The sequence below is a fragment of the Crinia signifera genome, chromosome 7, assembly GCF_055691185.1.
Source record: "Crinia signifera chromosome 7, ASM5569118v1, whole genome shotgun sequence".
Taxonomy (NCBI): Eukaryota; Metazoa; Chordata; class Amphibia; order Anura; family Myobatrachidae; genus Crinia; species Crinia signifera.
Genome location: NC_139223.1, coordinates 51,125,282 through 51,144,600, shown reverse-complemented (window position 1 = coordinate 51,144,600; position 19,319 = coordinate 51,125,282). Strand labels below are relative to the sequence as shown.

General features: G+C 44.7%; 1 protein-coding gene across 3 annotated transcripts in view; it reads right to left on the bottom strand.

Annotated features, from left to right (window-relative positions):
• Positions 1 to 19,319, bottom strand: part of MAD1L1 (mitotic arrest deficient 1 like 1) — a 618,640-nt gene that overhangs the window by 236,275 nt on the left and 363,046 nt on the right. For 2 of the 3 annotated variants that reach the window (XM_083153057.1, XM_083153060.1), the window contains exon 16: positions 567 to 777. In XM_083153057.1, coding sequence (XP_083009183.1) covers positions 567 to 777 — 211 coding nt within the window. Of the gene's footprint in view, positions 1 to 566; positions 778 to 3,018; positions 3,167 to 19,319 lie in introns of those variants that run through there. The other variant, XM_083153061.1, reaches the window with a different exon arrangement.

Genomic DNA, 19,319 nt, shown 5'->3' with positions numbered 1-19,319 from the left:
TTGCTTATTCAATTTGTCAAGTCCCCACCTAAGACAAACAAGACTAGGCTTTGACCCTGCTCAAATCATTGGCGCAGAATCCTCTATAAAAAGTGATTATCTCTGTACCTTATGACGTTCTGGTGAATGCTAACAGGATATTGTTCCATGTCATAACTGCCAGATGAGGCAAAGTGGTTCACGGTGACGAAAAGGGTCTCTAAGGGGCCTAATCATCATCATCATCCTGAGTTGGCATATACAGTTAGCACCCAAATCGGTTCTCAAGCTGCTGCTTACATGGCGAGGGATGTCTGCCTGCCTGCCTGCTGTGTCTCCACTGCCTGTTGCTCAGTGCCTAGTCCCCTGCCCACCGACTCCATTCCCTGACAATATCCTTGCTGTAGCCTCCCAGCAGTACACATCTCACTGCCTAGCTCCTGCCCACTGTATAGATCACTAACAAGGTCACTTACACTACTCTGATGAGAAGAAGCGCAACCGCTGGTCTCCACAAATTGCACAGCTTGGAGCTGTATAAGTAATTATAAAGTAATCAGCTGTACTATAACTAACCAACGTCCTACCTGTAACCTCCTGCACGGGTGCCTGGATGTTCCCCGCTGCCTCAAGTTTGTCAGGAACGTGGGCACCCGCCTCCAAAACCCTGACAAGTTCTCGCAACTTAATGCATTCCTCCTGCAGACTCAGCGACTCATCCTTGCGCTGCTGTTGCGCTTTGCTAGCCGGATTCATACTGAGATGGATCACTTTTACTCTTCCCGGGTCATATGAACCCTAAAAAAACAAAAGATAAGAAACACGTATCAGATTACTTTGTGGAAATGCAAATGAACATTGTAGTTGTATAACTATGGGCATTTTATTCCCAATGAAATCGAATAAACGTGAATGTACAATATAACAAGTGTACCACCAACATTCAGAGGAGTAATTATGGTGAAGCTACAATCCCCCAGCATGCTCTGCCAGCTGACACGGTATGCTGGATCTTCTTTTAGTTTTACAAAGTCAGGAAGCAACATATTTTCCAGGCCTGATGAAAACCTCTAGATTCCAAAGAATATCAGCAGTGACACCTACAGGCTTAAAGAAGCACTACACCCCCTTGTCGTGTTCCTTCTAGCACCCGCCATCTTTGAAAACCCATGCAGTTCCTCTTCCCTGCCTGGGGTGTCGTTGTTTGATGTGGTGTTTCTAGCACAGGCTTGGTTTGCATATCAGTACTGATATACAGACCACACTGTGCTAGAAGCACTACAGCAGACAGCGACACCCCAGGCAGGGAAGAGGAACTGCATGGGTTTTCAAAGATGGTGGGTGCTAGAATGAACTCTACCCCCTAGAATAAAACATTAAGATAGCTGCTTATAACTTTTCAATGACGATTTCTAACTACCTGACGCTAACGAGAGCACCTGTAGACGGATACTCACACTTCCTTTCCTCCTACTCAAGTCTCAGAATGGCACAAAGATTTGTATGCACGCCCTTACCACTCCAACAGGTGAGGAGGGTTCCATGTTCCCTACTCTTTTCCTACACATTATCCTTACCTACTTGATGCCCCCAAACTCCTCCTTTTACGGAAAGATTGATCCATATCATCTTTTGCGCTATACATATTTTAAACCATTGAGAGGCGTTTTGCAGCCTCCACTCAGCAGAGGTCATAACCCAAGAACTGTCCACACAGGTAACATTTAGCATTTTCATATAGGTTCCGACCCCTGTACAGCAGGCTTTCCCAACGGGATATGTTTGCAAGGTCAACGCTTTGAAGGTAGAAATACCTTAGGTCAATAATGGGAATGTCGACATGAGTTTTTAGGTATTTTTTTTTTAAGCCGGAGGGAGAATATAAGTGTGCTGAGGGCTGTGAGGCACCATTCCCGAAGAACGGCGAGCGCAGCGGTACACTGCTATGGTGTCCATGTCGACTTTCATTGAAATTCGGGACAAAAAACAAATGACAAACTCATGGCGACCTTCCCATTGCTTTTGTTGACCTTCAGACCCTTTTGATCTATTTCCAGCGTCGACCCTTAAGCCCTGTTGATCTTTAGTGGTCGACCTTCATTGTGTCAACCCTATGACCCATACCCTTTCCAACCGCAGTCCTCCAGGCGCACCAACAGTGCCGGGTTTAGTGATATCTAGGCTTCAGCACAGGTGGTTAAATCATAATAACTCTGGTGCTAATTAACTCATCTGTGCTCAAGCCTGGATATCAATAAAACCTGCACTGTTGGTGTGCCTTGAGCACTGAAGTTGGCAATCCCTGCAGTACAGAGATAATACATGGAATCTCCCAGGCAAAGGGAACATAGGCTACAAACCAATGCTACAGTACTCAAATACAGTCCTCGGGACACACTAATAGTACATGTATAACATATCTCCCTGCTGGACCACAGGTGCATTTGTAACGGACTGAAACATTTTAAAAGATCTACTAATAGCTATAATTCTATCACTTGTGATTCTGAGGAGACCTGGAAAACATGCCCTGTTAGTGTGTCTGAAAGACTGAAATGTAGGGGACGGCAGCCTTGCTTAGATTGTAGCTGGCTGGAGAACAGTCACTAATCAAATTCTAAAATCCTGGCAAGGGTGGGAGATTGTTAACATTTCTAGCCATGGGCCAGCTTATTAAGGATCAGATTGGAAAGTCAAACACCTTTGTTCCCCACACAAAATGCTAACTTTCATTTAGCCGAAACTCAAGTCAGGGTCTCAAAGTCACCAGGCCAGTTCTCGAATTAAATAAGTAAAACATAGCATCGTCATGAAAAATTCCCCGGTCAGTAGGCGACTCCTGAATTATGCCAGACATAGAAAATAAAATTACATAGACAAGAGATTAGACTAAATATACGACACAGTGTAACGGAGGAGACAGTGTCCTAAAAGTGAATCATCTTACACCCACAGCGCCATAAATGCTCAAAGACACTAATAAAAGTATAATAATCTTGCAATGCATAGCTGAGGATATAAAACTAGATCTCAGCGCACCTTCAAACATAACACACAGGGAACACACATCTCATCAATCTTTCAAGATCTTCTGAGCATGAAAGCCATCTAAACCTTTAGAATGTATTAGGTCTTTGCTCTAGCACAAGTTAATGATTCCATGTTCAGACAGCAAGCTGGCAGATCAAGTCGGAGAAAAGTGCTGGAGACCTTTGTACGTTCAAGCTCAAAGCTTGTGGTGGAATAAAATGACTCTTTGGGATCTCTGGAAGCTCACCATTTTACTTAGGACATCAAATAAAAAACAAATAATGAATTGACAGACGGCTAACGTCAGAGGAAAGAAACAGACGCTCATGTTCATATATACAAGGGATGGAAAACATCCCAGGTTAGAGAGGTTGGAAAAACAGGAGGGTACAAAAGATTAAGCCGCATATCTACAGAAGTAATAATTAAGTGATGTGTGTGTGTGTGTGTGTGTGGATGTTCCACGAAAACTTCCGAACGCTTCACCTAATCGTCTTCAAACTTTGCACACTACCTTATCATCTTAAGGGACAATCTAAGTTCAAAGATGGGTTTAGTCGGACAAGCCCTTAAGGGTGCCGTCACATAAGGGTCCATGCTATTGATGTTGTTTTCATGCATTGTGATGTTGTTGGAAAGCTTATGATTTTCTAAATAAAACCAGGGCCACTAAAAATGCCGACGAGCCCAGGTACAAGAAGGGGCATGGCCAATGATGGCTGCTGGACTGCAAGCGCCTATTGCCTAGCAGTCCAGTGGTAGACTGCATTATAAATAGCGGTGGACAGGGCAGCTCAGCCGGGCACAGCAGGGAGTGGACGGGCTGTAGTCTCCCTTGGCAACAAGCTATTTCAGTCCCCCTTGGCAACGAGCATGAAGCCCCTGGCATCGAGCATTAAGTTCCTAGCAATGAGCATGTAGGTAAGTAGCACTTGTGTGTCAAATGTGTAACGGGCATTACGGTTTGTTATATAGTATGTAATCTGCATCAGGTGTGGCCTTATGTGTATTTGGCATTACAGCGTGTGGCTTTTTGTGTAATGGGTATTACAAAGTTCGCTGGAATGTACAACGGGAATTATGGTGTGTGGTATAATGTTAGGCCGCGCCCCCTTTTCGCCATGCAAGAGCCTCGCCTACTACAAATCCGGGGGGGTGTGCGAAACATGCCCTTGCTCCGGGCACCGTGGCACCTAGCTACACCACTGTACTTAGTTTGTGCTGCTTCTACTATATAACTCTGTCTGCAACTTCCTGTTCCCACTAAGACTAGTCTGTGCTGCTGGTTATCCTGCTCCTTCGTGTATATATATATATATATATATATATATATATATGTGTACTGGGTTTAGGAAGTACGGACAGACATGGGTAAATTCCTGGGAGGGCCATCCAATTTTCAAGAGCCTCGGAGAGTTGGCAAGTATGCTCAAATTGTGTTCAACTGTCAAATTACTGCATCAATTAACCCTTTGAGTGGCAAGGGATTGAAAATACTGTACAGTAGGTGTGAAAATGGACAAGCAAACAATTGTATTCATCATAACAACCTGTAATGTTTACCTTATATAGGAAATATAATTTTTTTTAACACAATATTTTTTTATTTTAATTTATATAACACATGTGAGCGACGCTGGCATTTTTAGTGGATATTTTGAACATCTCTCAGAGATGTTGGCACTCAAAGGGTTAATAAACAGCGTAAAATACAGATAGATGAGCAATATACACTACCGTTCAAAAGTTTGGGGTCACTTAGAAATTTCATTATTTTTTTTTTAAAGAAAAACACATTTTTTTTTCAATGAAGAGAACATTCAATTAAAATCACCCAGAAAACTCCAGTGTCAATGTCAACAGTGAAGAGGTGACTCTGGGATTCTGGCCTTCTAGGGAGAGTGGCAAAGAAAAAGCCATGTCTGAGACTGGCCAATAAAAGGAAAAGATTAATATGAGCAAAAGAACACAGACATTGGAGAGAGGAAGATTGGAAAAAAGTGTTATGCACTGTCACATCCACCATGGCTTTCACCCAAATCCCGTGCTGTGCCCAGCCCTAGGCTCTCTAACCGCATGTCTAATGCTATGGCGCTCACCTCCGCTTGTGTCCCTGGTCCTGGTGGGGTGCATGTGTCCGCGCTGTCGCCGCGTGGTGACAGTGGTGCTGTGTGCTCCGATGCAATGCTGGGCGTGAGTGGCATGAGACCTGAACTGCCATGTTTGTTTGTGCCTGGTTAGGCCTCTGTCAATGCCGGTAATTGCGCAGCTGCGCGCACTCACTGCCGACTGAAACCTGTCGCCCTCTGGTGGCCGCCATCTTTTCGGTTACCTCAACCTGTCCTGTGCGGCTCCGCCTCCCCTGTCAATAGGCTAACCAATAGCCGCACAGTTCACCTGTTAAGTACTGACTGGCCGGGTTAGACCGGCAGTCAGTACAATGATGTCTCTGCCTAAGCATCATTGCTCCGGTCTGGCTCTGTAGTTTTCCTCGTGTCTTCAAGTGAAGTATTCTCCTGCTGATCGTCTCACTGCTCTTTTCGTGTACCACGGACTCCACTGCCGCCAATACGGACCAAGTAAGGTTAGCCCCCCAAAGGGGTACTATCTTACTTCTCTTTCCCGTAATTATTCCACGGTCACCTCTGATTGCAGCCACGATCCAATCAAGCAAGGACAGACTTGATCATCATTTCCTTATTCATCCAATCCTCCAACCAATCCTCCAACCAATCATCCAACCAATCCTCCAATCTTCCAACCAACCATTCAATCTTCCAATCAATCATCCAATCTTCCAACCAACCAATCTTCCAGATATCCTTCAACCTTCACCCCAATCTTCAATTCTTCAACCAATTATTCAATTATCCAATCAAACCTCCAATTCTTCTGTTATTCTCCAAATTCATCAATCAACACTCCAATAATCTTTTCAAGTACCACACATCATCACATTCTACAATAAAGTATTGGACTATTGACTTTCTCTATTGCATAACCTACAGTATATTAATTGTGCCATCAGTATCAACTTGTATTACAGTACCTTTATTAAACCTCTTTCATTTTAACCTATTGTTTCACTCCCTTCTGTCGTGTATGCAACATCCTTACATTAAAGCACCCAGCCTCCGTTACACTACAGCTGGTGCTTCTAAGAACGTGACATCTAGAAGGCCACCTCTTAACTGTAGACATTGACACTGGCGTTTTGCGGGTACTATTTAATGAAGCTGCCAGTTCATGACCTTTGAGGCATCTATTTCTCAAACTAGAGACTCTAATGTGTTGTCTTCTTGTTCAGCAGTGCACAGGGGCCTCCCACTTCTCTTTCTACCATGGTTAGAGCCTGTTTATGCTGTTCTCTGAAGGGAGCAGTACACACTGTTGTAGGAAACGTTCAGTTTCTTTGCAATCTCTAGCATGGAATAGCCTTCATTTCTAAGAAGAACAGACTGTCCAGTTTCACATACCAGGTCTCTTTTCCTGGCAATTTTGAGAGTATAACCCACAAATGAGAATCTCCAGATACTCAACTAGCTCAAAGGACAGACAATTTTATAGCTTCTCAAACGAGCAAACCCATTTTTCAGGTGTGCAAAAATAATTGCACAAGGGTTTTCTAATCATCCATTAGTCTTGTAACACAATTAGCAAACACAGTGTACCAGAACACTGGAGTGATGGTTGCTGGAAATGGGCTTCTATACACCTATGTAGACATTCCTTTAAAAAGAAAAAAACATACAATTGCAGCGATTATAGTCATTTACCACATTAACAATGTATAGAGTATTTTCTGATTAATTTAATGTTATCTTCATTGGAAAAAAAAAAACACCAGAAATTTTCGTATATTTTTGAAAGAAAAGCACTAAGTGACCCCAAACTTTTGAACGGTAGTGTATAGAAGTAAAGGATACAACAAGGTTGTCAAACGCATTTTAAAACTGCACCCTCTATTTCCCACACTTGGCTCATTACACAGTATTGTAGAAATAACCACTTCAACACCATAACAGTACCACAGAATAGCAGCAATCATTTCTGTTCTTCCTGATTGGAACTTTATAGAATAATAGGTGTGGGGATAAGCGATCCCATACCTGTAATAGATTGCATAACATCATTTTAGGTGAGAAGTATTCTATTTTGCAGTATCTGTTCTGCACTGACGGAGAACCGTAACAGCACCACAAGTGTATAAAGTGTTATTTGGTGTCAAGCTTTTCTGAGTACATTACATGATAAAGTTGATCATTTTTACAACTGCAGAGCGACCGAGTACACAGTTGACAGAGCATTTACAACTTTCTTGTGTTGGGAGCAGGCATTAAGATTTATAGTAAAGGAGACTGGACTTCAGCCCGGCAAATTAGACTGAAGACCGCTGTAACAAGCTGAGCTAGGCCGAAAATGTCAAGAAAATGCATTCCCTCCTAATTTGGGGCTCATTGCAAGGTGGAGCAGGTGATTACAGGCTGGGGGACAGTTATATGGTCTGCCACAAAGCAAAACTCTTACTGCTACTAACAGAGAAGGTAAAGGTCATCCTGTAGGACTATCACGCGGCACGCACAGCATAAACACACACACATTGCTCCGCTCTGTCCTTCAGCTGCAGCGAATACAAATTCACCCAGAGGGCACCCCACAAGAGCCCTGCAATACACATGGTAAATATCCAGCATTAACGATTCCTTGTACAATCAATACAGAGTGGTCATTGCAAACTTAACTCAGATTTTATAAATGGTTAAAGAAATCTAAGTATATAAGGCTGCTGGGACTTGTGGATTTAGACTAGTGGAAGCACATGTTGGTTTTTTTTTTTTGGGGGGGGGGGGGGGTTAAGCACAATGACACAGGCTTTTGTGACTACACAGTAAATTGTTCTAAGAACTGAATGTGAGTAGCTGCTGAATATGCAATAGGATCTAGTTTTCCGCCTTGATAAAACAGCTAGGCTTCCATACATACCTCTATGAGATGAAGTACCGCCAATCACCACTAGAGGCCATTTGACGGACCAAAGTACTCCTTTGTGTGCTAAAAAGATGTAATAACAAAAAGTGAAAGCAATTTTTGCAGGGACACTGATCTTTTTCAAACTTTCTGGACATGGAGAGAGGGAGCAGTGAGGACAGATTGCAGGTAGGTACAGATAGGGACAGGGGGTGGAGCGTTTGTGGACTAAAAACAGTCACAGCTCAAAATGAAAGTTACATTGTAGAATCCGTCAGTTTGACGGGCTTTCAACTAGTGGCTATATAAAGCAGATCGCCAGCAATATATTGCAGGTGCTAAAAACACCTACTAGTACTTGCCTATTTTCCTGTATCCACCCGCCACACCGTACTATTACTTTCGTCATCCACTCTCCACCACTGATATTCTCCTACCTATATTGTTATTTTCCAATATTCCTTTATCCACCCACCATACCCTATTACTCTTCTCATCCTTCCACCATATCTGCTAATGCTTGCTTCTACCCCTATCCTTATTACCTAATTATTTTTCTTCAAACTTATTGTTCCTCATGTAGTATCTGTTACTACCTATTTCCTCCTTGCTTATTACCATCCTCGCCCCTCAGGCCCATGGTTGTTCTTGTTGTCTCACTCATGACCTTCCCTCCCACAACAACCCTCTTTCATCGTTCATTTTTCCCCCTCTGATCGCACTCCCTTCATTAGTTATCCAAGGATCCCAACTAGCGTCAGCTGAGTACGGATGGTGTCTGATTTTTGTAATCTATTTTTTTTTCTGGACACAGTAGGGAAGGGGACTCAAATTAACATGTTGCCTATGTCCCTACAACAGGGGTGGGCAAAAAGCAACCTGCCAGCTGTTGATGAACTACACATCCCAGCATGCCTTACCTTAGATTTGCTAGTTGGCCTTGCTGAAACTGATGGCAGGCATGCTGGGATGTGTAGTTCATCAACAGCTGGAGGGATGCTTATTGCCCACCCTTAACCTACATGGTCTCTCTCAGTCTCTGACCACCCCTTTTTCCTATTTTTCTCTACTGTATTATTTTTACTAAAAACAAAAAATATTATTATATGAGTTATGTGATTGAAATGCCTTTCTTTCCCCGTTGCATTCACCATCTGTATAAACAAAACAGAAAAACCAATATATATTTTTTAAATGTATAATAATGTGGCATTGTTACATTTTCCTGTGTCTGCTTTGGTTTCCTCTGACCGGTTCCACGGCGCAAAACCTTATTAGTAGGTAGCTTGGATCTTAATTAGATTGATCACTGTGTTTATGCATCTGCGGCAAGGACTGATGTGAATAAGCAATCTCTGCACTGTGTGACAAATTGCAGCTACAGTATACAAGAGTAATTAAAATAGATATATTGATCCATATAAAAGGTCAGAGGTTCATCAGATAGAACGTCCAAGTCAGAAAGCAGCTCCTTCAAAGTAAACCAACAATGGATTAATGAGCCGATTGGACCAGTTCATTCAGGTCTTGTGTCCAATGGTGGGGCTTTGCGCATGCATGTGAGAATATGTGCATGCGCAAATACTGCCGGGCCGTTCCCTCCAGGGGGAGGGGGAGTCAGGGGATGAAGAAGGGATGCACCCAGCGTTTTATGGGCGTTGATGTTTGCTCGGGCGGGAGGCTGACATCACGTTGTCAGTGCCTGCTCAGTACTCGGTAATCAGCGGACGGACTATTATTACCGAAGGGGAGAGAATCATTCGATGACCAGCAACCAATCAAAAGATTTCTCTCCCCTTCAGCCACATGCTCCCCTCAAGAACACATCCCCTCACAAGCTAGTGAGGGGATTCAGCGGCACAGTGGGTAACTGTCTGCTAGGCTGCGAGTATAGGCAGTTCTGAACCAGACCTATGGTTTCGTTAATATAATAATATATACCAACTCTCTCTCTGCTTACCATTCGTACTTATTTTATCCCGAACAAGTCTAAAAAATGAATTCTAAAATTAACATGACTTCACCCTTAACTGTAGGTTTATGTTTCAGCAGATTTAGGATTAATAGAAAGAAAAAGTCCCAGCCAGCAGGAACGGGCTGCCCTGCATATCAAACTCATTTCCCAGATGAATTTGCACTGTAAGAAACAAAAAAAAAAAAAGCACAGATAAGACTAAATCCTAATGCATATTTATAACCTACACGGCATACAAAAATAAATCAATATTCTCTCACTAAACGTATACGGCTTGAATAACTATGAGTTTGCCACATACAATTGGTTCCTCCACGTCTTGGCAGATCCCTGAAAGCCTCCGCTTGCGTACAGAAAATTCTAATTAGGTAGGTGCTTGATGAACGGAAGTCTGGAGTGTTCCCTTCAACAGCTGAAGACTTCAAAAGCATAAACATATCAGACTGAACGGCATAAAAACAAAAGATACATTACTCCAACACGGGAGATAATGTATCAGCGGGATATGCGCGGCTCATAATGGGTAAATCAGGGCTACAGTTTGGGAACAGTAAAAGCATGCCAATGCTTATGCAAAAAGGCCATAATATGTTAGGAGAAAGCGTAAAGCTGGGTACATATGGAGCTATATGCCATCCAGTCAGGCAGATCAGACATACTCCTCAGTGTGCATTCGTGATGTGTGCTGCTGCGGCTGCTTGCAACTAATAAAGGGGTAATCAAAGCAGCTAAAAGATTATATGAAGAGCGCATAGCCACTGAAAGCAAAACCAACCCAAAGAAGTTTTTTAAATACATAAATAGTAAACGTTTAATTAAGGAAAACATAGGCCCACTAACCGATACTAGTGGAAAAAGTGTTACTGAGGACAAGGGAAAAGCAAAACTGTTAAAGGAGTTCTTCTCATCAGTATTTACTAAGGGAGAGCAGACTGTGGAACGAACATTTACCACAAACGGGACAAATAAGCCAGATCTCATTGTGGATTTCACGCCGAAGGAAATAATACTGAGGCTAAGCAAACTCAAAACAAATAAATCACCAGGGCCAGATGGGATTCATCCGAGGGTATTAATGGAATTAAGGGATGAACTAGCTACCCCCTAACATTATATCTTTAGCAAGTCACTATCGTCAGGTATAGTACTAAAAGATTGGAGAATAGCAGAGGTAGTGCCAATATTCAAAAAAGGAAGATCCCGCTAATTACAGACCCGTTAGTTTAACATCATTTGTGGGTAAACTATTTGAAGGATTTTTAAGGGATGGTATCCAGGAATATTTAGACCATCACCATCTACTCAGTACTAACCAACATGGGTTTGTGAAAAATCGTTCATGCCAAACTAATCTACTAGGGTTCTATGAAGAGGTTAGCAAAAACCTTTATAATGGAAATGCTGTAGATGTGATTTTCCTAGATTTCACTAAAGCATTTGATACTGTCCCACACAAGAGATTGATTAATAAAATGGAGAACCTAGGATTGGGTGAAAAAATCTGCAGATGGGTAGGGAATTGGCTATGTAATAGAGAACAAAGAGTGGTTGTGAATGGTGCCGTATCAGATACAATACCGGTATTCGGTTTTGGGCCCCATTCTGTTTAACATTTTTATTAACGATATTGGGATAGGGTTACTCAGCAATGTATTCATCTTTGCGGACGATACAAAACTTAGCAAAGTCATCAAATCATCTGAAGATGTCACCATGCTTCAAAATGATCATGCAATTCTAGATGAGTGGGCAAAAAAATGGAAGATGAGGTTCAATGTAGATAAATGTAAGGTTATGCACCTTGGGAGACACAACCAGTGTGCAAGTTACAACCTTAGCGGAGAGGAACTGGGTAATTCCATACTTAAAAAGGACCCAGGAGTCCAAATAGACAGCAAACTGGGATGTAGTGCCCATTGTAATGTAGCTACAAAAAAGGCCAACAAAATTCTGGCATGTATTAAGAGGGGAATGGAAACTAGGGACTCAAGGGTAATTATGCCACTGTATAAAGCATTGGTGAGACCTCACCTCGAGTACGGAATGCAATTCTGGGCCCCACACTATAAAAAGGACATCATAGAATTAGAAAAAATCCAAAGGCGAGCAACAAAGCTTATTAGGGCAATGGAGAATTTAAGCTACGGGGAGAGATTAAGCAATTTGGGTCTATTTACATTGGAAAAGAGACGTTTAAGGGGGGACATGCTCAACATGTACAAGTATATCAAGGGCCAATATAAGGAACTGTCACACACCCTCTTTTCTACTAGAAAGGAATCTAGGACGCGAGGGCATGAGTATAGATTAGAATAAAAAAAAATTTCATTCAGCTAGTAGAAAGAATTTCTTTACGGTCAGAACAGTCAAACTCTGGAACTCTCTTCCCAGAGAGGTGGTAACGTCTGGCTCATTAAATGCGTTCAAGGCAAAGTTGGACAAACATTTACTGGATAAAAACATCCATGGGTACAAATAAGAAATATAATCTGTCTGTAAAATATCAGAACCTACAAAATCAGCAATGGATATCTATACCAGGTTGAACTAGATGGACGCAAGTCTTTTTTCAGCCTTACCTACTATGTAACTATGTAATTCCTGGGCATTTTTTAAATCCCAGGATTTGGCATTGAAAAATGCCCAAACGCAGGATCCCAGGATTGGCCTCCCATAAACTGGCCATACAGATGGAGCGGGAGACATCTTTGGCCGGCGCCCGCCAGATCCCTTGCACTGGCGAGCGCCGGCAATAGAGACTGGGACGCGCGTGCGTCTCACACGCACGTGCGTCCCAGTTTCCCATCGGCGGGGGGGACAGGAACCCTGTCCGTCTCCGCTTCAGGAAGATGGACAGGGTTAGGGGGGGGGGGTGCGGCGAGTACCCGGGGCGACCATCGGTGAGGCTGTGAGGACCCGGGGGGAGCCCTGTTGTAAGGCGACACGCGCGTCCCCTTGCGGCGGCTGGCGACTCTTCCACCATCCCCTGCAAAGATGTCTCCCGCTTCATCTATACATCTACAGATATATTGTCAGATCTGGCTGGTTGGATGAAAAACCTGGTAGTATCTGAATGACACTACCAGCTCAGACACTGCTTGGTTGTTCCCAATCCCCGGTGTGCGACTACTGTATGTGCAGCATCACGGTCAGAGGCCACGTTGCACAAGCCATACAAACTGCCAGTTTTCCAGCATTTCCAAGCAAATGGTCAACTGTCATTTGCTCTCATCCATTACCAGGTTTTTGTTTCAAACAGCCAGATCAAACAATAAATCTGTAGATGTATGGCCAGCTTACCGGTGCAGCCAGGCAGGAATGTGCGGAGGTGTGGGGTGCCGCCGAGAGAGTACGGCTGGGTGTTGGAGTGATGGTGGAAGCTTGGCACGGCTTGTGCAACGTGGCCTCTGACCGTGATGCTGCACATACAGTAGTCGCACACCGGGGATTGGGAACAGCCAAGCAGCGTCTGAGCAAGTACTGGGTGGCCAATACCGGGATCCCACCGACCCGGATATTGGCCACCCTAATTGCCAAGATGCTAGGTGTGATATGCTGCACATCAAACCTAGCGACATAGCTAACGATGCCATGCATGCTAATAATGGACGGAACAGTGATGGTTCCGTCCTTCATTAACATTTCTCTAGCGTGTACAGGTGAACTGGGCTGAGAGGCATCTGTTCCCCGATGTCGGAACAAATCCTTGTTGCTCCCATTGGACACAACTTATATGTAATTAACAGACTTCATAAAATGTGTTCTTTAAAACAGTGGAATGATTGTATATGTATTGAGATATACATGACAGTGGCCTGTATCTGCAGTCCCATGTCAAACATGCACATGTTCATGGTCATAAGGCCAGCATAGTCAGTGTAACCTGACCTGCGTCATAGCCTTGCCCTAGTTAACGTTATGCACAACAGTAGTGCCCTGCATCCCATTAGATCACCACTGCCCACAGGTCATATTGTAGCACCCCAAGCTAAGAATATGCCATGTTATACTGCTGCCAGTCCCAGAAAGTAAGGTAAAAGCGTGGAAGAGGCATTTTATAAGTATCCCTGACACTGTGTGTCTGCCGTTATGGTTTAATCAACCTTTTTTTCTTTTATTTAAGAAAATGTTGACTAAAACCAAAATGTGACGCACAGATGCTGTTATTTTTCAGATGTATACAGTAAAGGTCCATACACACTGGGCGACTATACCCAGCGTGTATGGACAGCGATGATCTTATTCATCTCTGGGGGGGGGGGGGAAGAGGCGCTCAGTGCATACACACTGAGCGGCTTTCCCCCTGCACGGCACCATCAGCGGGCAGAGGACGGCTTTCCATAGCGCAGTGCTATACAAAGTCGTCCTCAAAGCTGCTCATCTGCTGGTATTACCAGCAGAATTAAGGCTTTCCCGGCGATGATGCAGGAGAGCGCAGCAGCGCTCACTGCCGGGCCATACACACACTGCTGTTTTGAGCGACTTTCAGATCAGTCGCCCAGTGTGTATGGGTCTGAAGTCCTATAAGTGCATCCACTTTTACTTTTTATTCTAGCAGGTTAGCGCGGCAGCACTCAGAACAAAATACACAGCAGACAGTTTTTTAAATAAATATATAGACATAGGAGGGAGATATTTCACAGCTTGGAGAGAGTTGATGATTTACTTTTAATTTGGTCCGGAGTGCTGCTCGCCATGGTTCTATAGATGGTCTACATGCCAGCAGGTGTAGTCGGAGGGGATATGGGAAGTATTCATTCTTTACACTGTGTTGAATTTATGATATATATTTATGATCTATCTATATATATATATTTTTTCATACAAATGTGCATACTATCTGTGTAAACCACCCCCCATACTGTACATCCTCCACACTGTGTATACCACCCCCCATCCCTCACACTGTGCATCCTCCTATCCCCCACACTGTCATACCACCCCCCATCCGACACACACTGTACACATGCTCCCATCCCCCACACTGTGCATACCACCCCCATTCCCCACACTGCATACCATCCCATCTGACACACTGTACATCCTCCCATCCCCACACTGTGCATACCACCCTCCTTTCCCCAGACTGTATATCCTCCCATCCCCCACACCTCACAATGTAACATGCTCCCATCCCTCACACTGTACATCCCCCATACTGTGCATACCACCCCCTCATCCCTTATATTGTACAACCTAACTCCCATTTCCCACACTGTAATACCACCCCCCACACTGTATATCCTAACACCCCCCATCCCCCACACTGCATATTCTAACACCCCCCATTCCCCACACTGCATACCATCTCCAATCTGACACACTGTACATCCTCCCATCCCCCACATGTGTCACCTAATACCCCCCATCCCACACAATGAACATCCATCCTCCCATCCCACACACTGTACATTCTCCCATCCCCCATCCCACACACTGTACATCCTCCCATTCCACACACTGTGCATCCTAACACCCCCATCCATGCTGCACTCCCTTACAACATTGGTAGCTGGAAAGACTGCCCTGGTCATTGGCAGATGGCTCCTGCTTCCTTGGAATTTGACTGGAGTGTGGGTGTCACCATGTTGCAGGCCAGGCACTGCCATGTGCTGATGAAGCCTTCTGAAAAGCTGCCTCAGGCTGCTGGGGCCTAGAGAGGCTGAGTCTGAGTGCTGGGGTGGGGTGCGGGGCTTACTGATCTCAGCCAGGGATAAAAACTGAAAGCTAAGAGATCCCTGAACAGCAGCAGGAAATTCAGCGCTCACTTCTCAGCCTCTTCAAGCTCAAGGCAGCCCTGCCCCAGTGGCATCAGGTCAGAGGTCAGGAGTCTCAGCAGCATGTGCAGCACAGTGCCCTGCTGCATACGATCCAACATGACCCATTGCATTTGGTACACAATGCTCTGCTCCTGGACTTCCCTGGTAATGTATGATTGTCATCACATGCGTTGAAACACCTTTCTCATCAATTACCTAGTTCCACACAGGTGCTGGCAATCATAAATTACCAGGGAAGTCCAGGAGCAGAGCATTGTGTATCGAATGCAATGTGTCATGTTGGAGGGTATGCTGCAGTATGTGTGTATGTACTAGCGCAGCTGCAGGTGGATGGCTGAGGGGCGGATGGCGCTGGTGTCCAGTCACAGTGCGTAGCGCAATGTAAAAGGATGACTTTTTTAAAGACATTTTTTACTATGACAGATATAGCCGCGCCCTCCAATGGCTGGCGCCCCAAAAAGCTGCCTAATGGTAGCTCCGGCCCTGGCCAGTACACATGCCGCTGCTGCATAGTGCCGCAGTTCACGTGTTTCCACGCAGTACTTAGCAGACATTTCCGAGAACCTGGTAGACAACATTTTGTCCTGGGTGCAGCTGAATCGTGCCCCACTAAGCCTCTGTGCCATATAGAAATGGCACCCCCTGCATCCGCTTAGAGTCACCAGCGTCCGGGATTACACTGGACAATCCAGTAATTGAGGGGTAGATTTATTAACTGACGATCAGGGAAATATGCGCTATCCCCGTGCGTTATGGCAGGGGATATCGCTTCCCCTGATCTATGACACCCGCTGAACGGGTGTCTTAAGTGCGGCGGTGTGGGGCAGGAGACATAGCGCAGCTACAATATTTTGTATTGCGCGCCTGCCTCCTGTCTGATTTATGAACGGTAGCGAGATCCCGCGCATGCGCAGTCCAGTCGGCCGGGGAGAAACCGACAGAGCATCAGTGTTAGCTGAAGGAGGCATTGCCCCTGGTAACCACTGCCAGTCCCAGGATGTCTGTGCCCTGCCAGCTGCCCTATAATAGAGCAGAGTGAGACCGCTAGTCAAGTGGGAACTGGCCATGGAAGTAAATCTTGCAGTATGTAGTGCTGAGTGCCCCAGAGGCTGTGAGTCTGAGGCTGCCCTGTGCGCTGGGAATCGCCGCATTCCCTTAGCTGGTGTTTGCCGGCAGAGAGGCGCGCCATCTGACGGGGACGTCAGATTTTCTCACACGCACCTGCGTCCCCGTCAACACGGTGGCGGGGAGCACTTTCCCTGCCCGTCTCCGCTTTAGGTAGACGGGTAGGGTTAGGGGGAAGATAGGGGCAGCTAGGGGGGGGGGGGGGCATCGGCGGAGCTGCAGAGGGCGGCAGGGATCTCCATCAGAACGGGGTGCGCTAGAGTCTCATGCGCACACCCCCTTCCAGCGGTTGGCGCAGACTGGCAGATGGCGATTCTATCGCCAGGAGCAGATTCGATGGGAGCTGCTCCATCTGTATACCAGAGAGTAATTACCATAGGTGTCGGGAGTGCAGCTGCTAAGGGCCCAGAGCGAAGAGGGGCCATATCCTGTCAAAGTAACGCGTGCTTTATACATTTTTCACCATTCAAAGGTAAAGAGGGGACTGAACAAAATCTTGCTATGGGGCCTATTCTGGTACTCTGGCTCTAACTTTAAAAGCCTGGTCCGGCTATCAGACACATCGCCAGAAAATGGGACAAAATCCCACATGACACATTACAGAAAATATCTGTGGGAAGAAAGTTATAGAAAGGATTCCAGATTTGCTTCTCTGAACAGATTTTAAAAGGTATTGTCCCTAAAATAAATCCATGAATAGCCATATGATTCCCTGTTTGTTCTCGTTTCATATATATTGCAGCTCTCATGTTGTAAAGTATACTGCTGTAATTAGGAAATACATTTACAAGAGAATACCACACACTACCCTTATTTACAGTATAAAACTCATTCATGATACAATGTGTTATACATGATCTTCTTATCTGCTGCCCTCTGGTGGAGACAACCAGTTTCTTTCAGCTGCCAGAGTGCTCCAAATTTTCATTTGAAAGGTATTAAGTGAGACAGAAAGCATCCACCTATATAGACTATGTTGGCTGGGGTCACCGTAGTGATGATAATATACTTTGTTGAAACCATGCTGCTACACTTTAGAAGACTGTTATCCCGTTCATGTACAGAGGCAGATCGGTTTAAAATGTTTTGGAAACATTAAAGCAATTGGGCGATGATAATTTGAAGGAGGAAAAAAAATTGGACCAACCGGTCACCAGCAGTTGTCTTTTCAAATACATCTCAATTAAGTGTCCCGCTATGGAAAGTCACCCAACCTCGGGAAAATAAGAAGGGCAAAAATTGCTCAGTGCATATGGACCTTTAGATTTGTGTGAGCGGTTTTGTTTCTGTGCAGGGTAAATACTGGCGGCTTTATTCTTACACTGCAGTGTAAATTTCAGTTTTGACACATCCCACCGAAATCTGGAGCCCACACACGAGGCAATTTCAGGGCATTTTCTAAGCGATCTCACCAGATTGCTTAGAAAATGCTTATAAATGACTCCATATGTAGGGGCCACAGTGATAGCGATGTGTGTCCCCCAGAGCCGGCCTTAGGCATAGGCAACCTAGGCAATTGCCTAGGGCAGTTGGAATGCCTAGGGGCATCAGCAGCTTCTGTTGATTAAAATGATATGCAGCATGCCTATATTCTGTGTGTGAGTGAGGCTGTATCTGCATATGAAATAGTGTATTCATGGAAATCACTGTAACATAGCATTCTGTATGCAGGTTAGCCACAGTCGCACACAGAATATATTCATGCCACATTTTAATCATCGGAAGCTCCTTGTGTGTGCTGGTCATAGCAAAAAAGGCACCCAACCAGAACTGGCCAGGAGCTGCATGGCCTATTGAGGCAAGATGTATGAGGAAACAGCTGTATCCAAGCAGAGGCAGAGGTCACAGTGTTAGCGGCTGTGCGAGTGCTGTCTGCGGGTGGGTTGGTTGTACAACAGTGTTCAGCATATGTGTAAGGGGCATTATGTGTGTCATGTATAAATGCATTAATAATGTGCGACATATGTGTTACAGGCATTATGTGTGTCATGTGTATAAGGGCATTAATAATGTGCAACATGTGTAATGGGCATTATGGGCCTTATTCTAGTTCACTCCTGGCAAAATCCTTCTTAGATGGACAATACCATGTGCACTGCAGGGGGGGGGGGGCGGATGTAAAATGGGCAGAGAGAGTTAGATTTGGGTGAGTTATTTTGTTTCTGTGCAGGGTAAATACTGACTGCTTTATTTTACACTGCAATATAGATCTCACTTTGAATTAAAACCCCACCCAAATCTAACTCTCTCTGCACAAGTAACATCTGCCCCACCTGCAGTGCACATGGTTTTGTCCATCTAAGAAGGATTTGGTCAGAAAGAGTGAACTAGAATAAGACCCTATGTGTGTCATGTGTATAAGGGCATTAATAATTTGCAACATATGTGTAAGGGGCATTATGTGTGTCATTATGTGTATGAAGGGCATTAATAGAGGTTGGCATAAGGTGTAAGGGGCATTA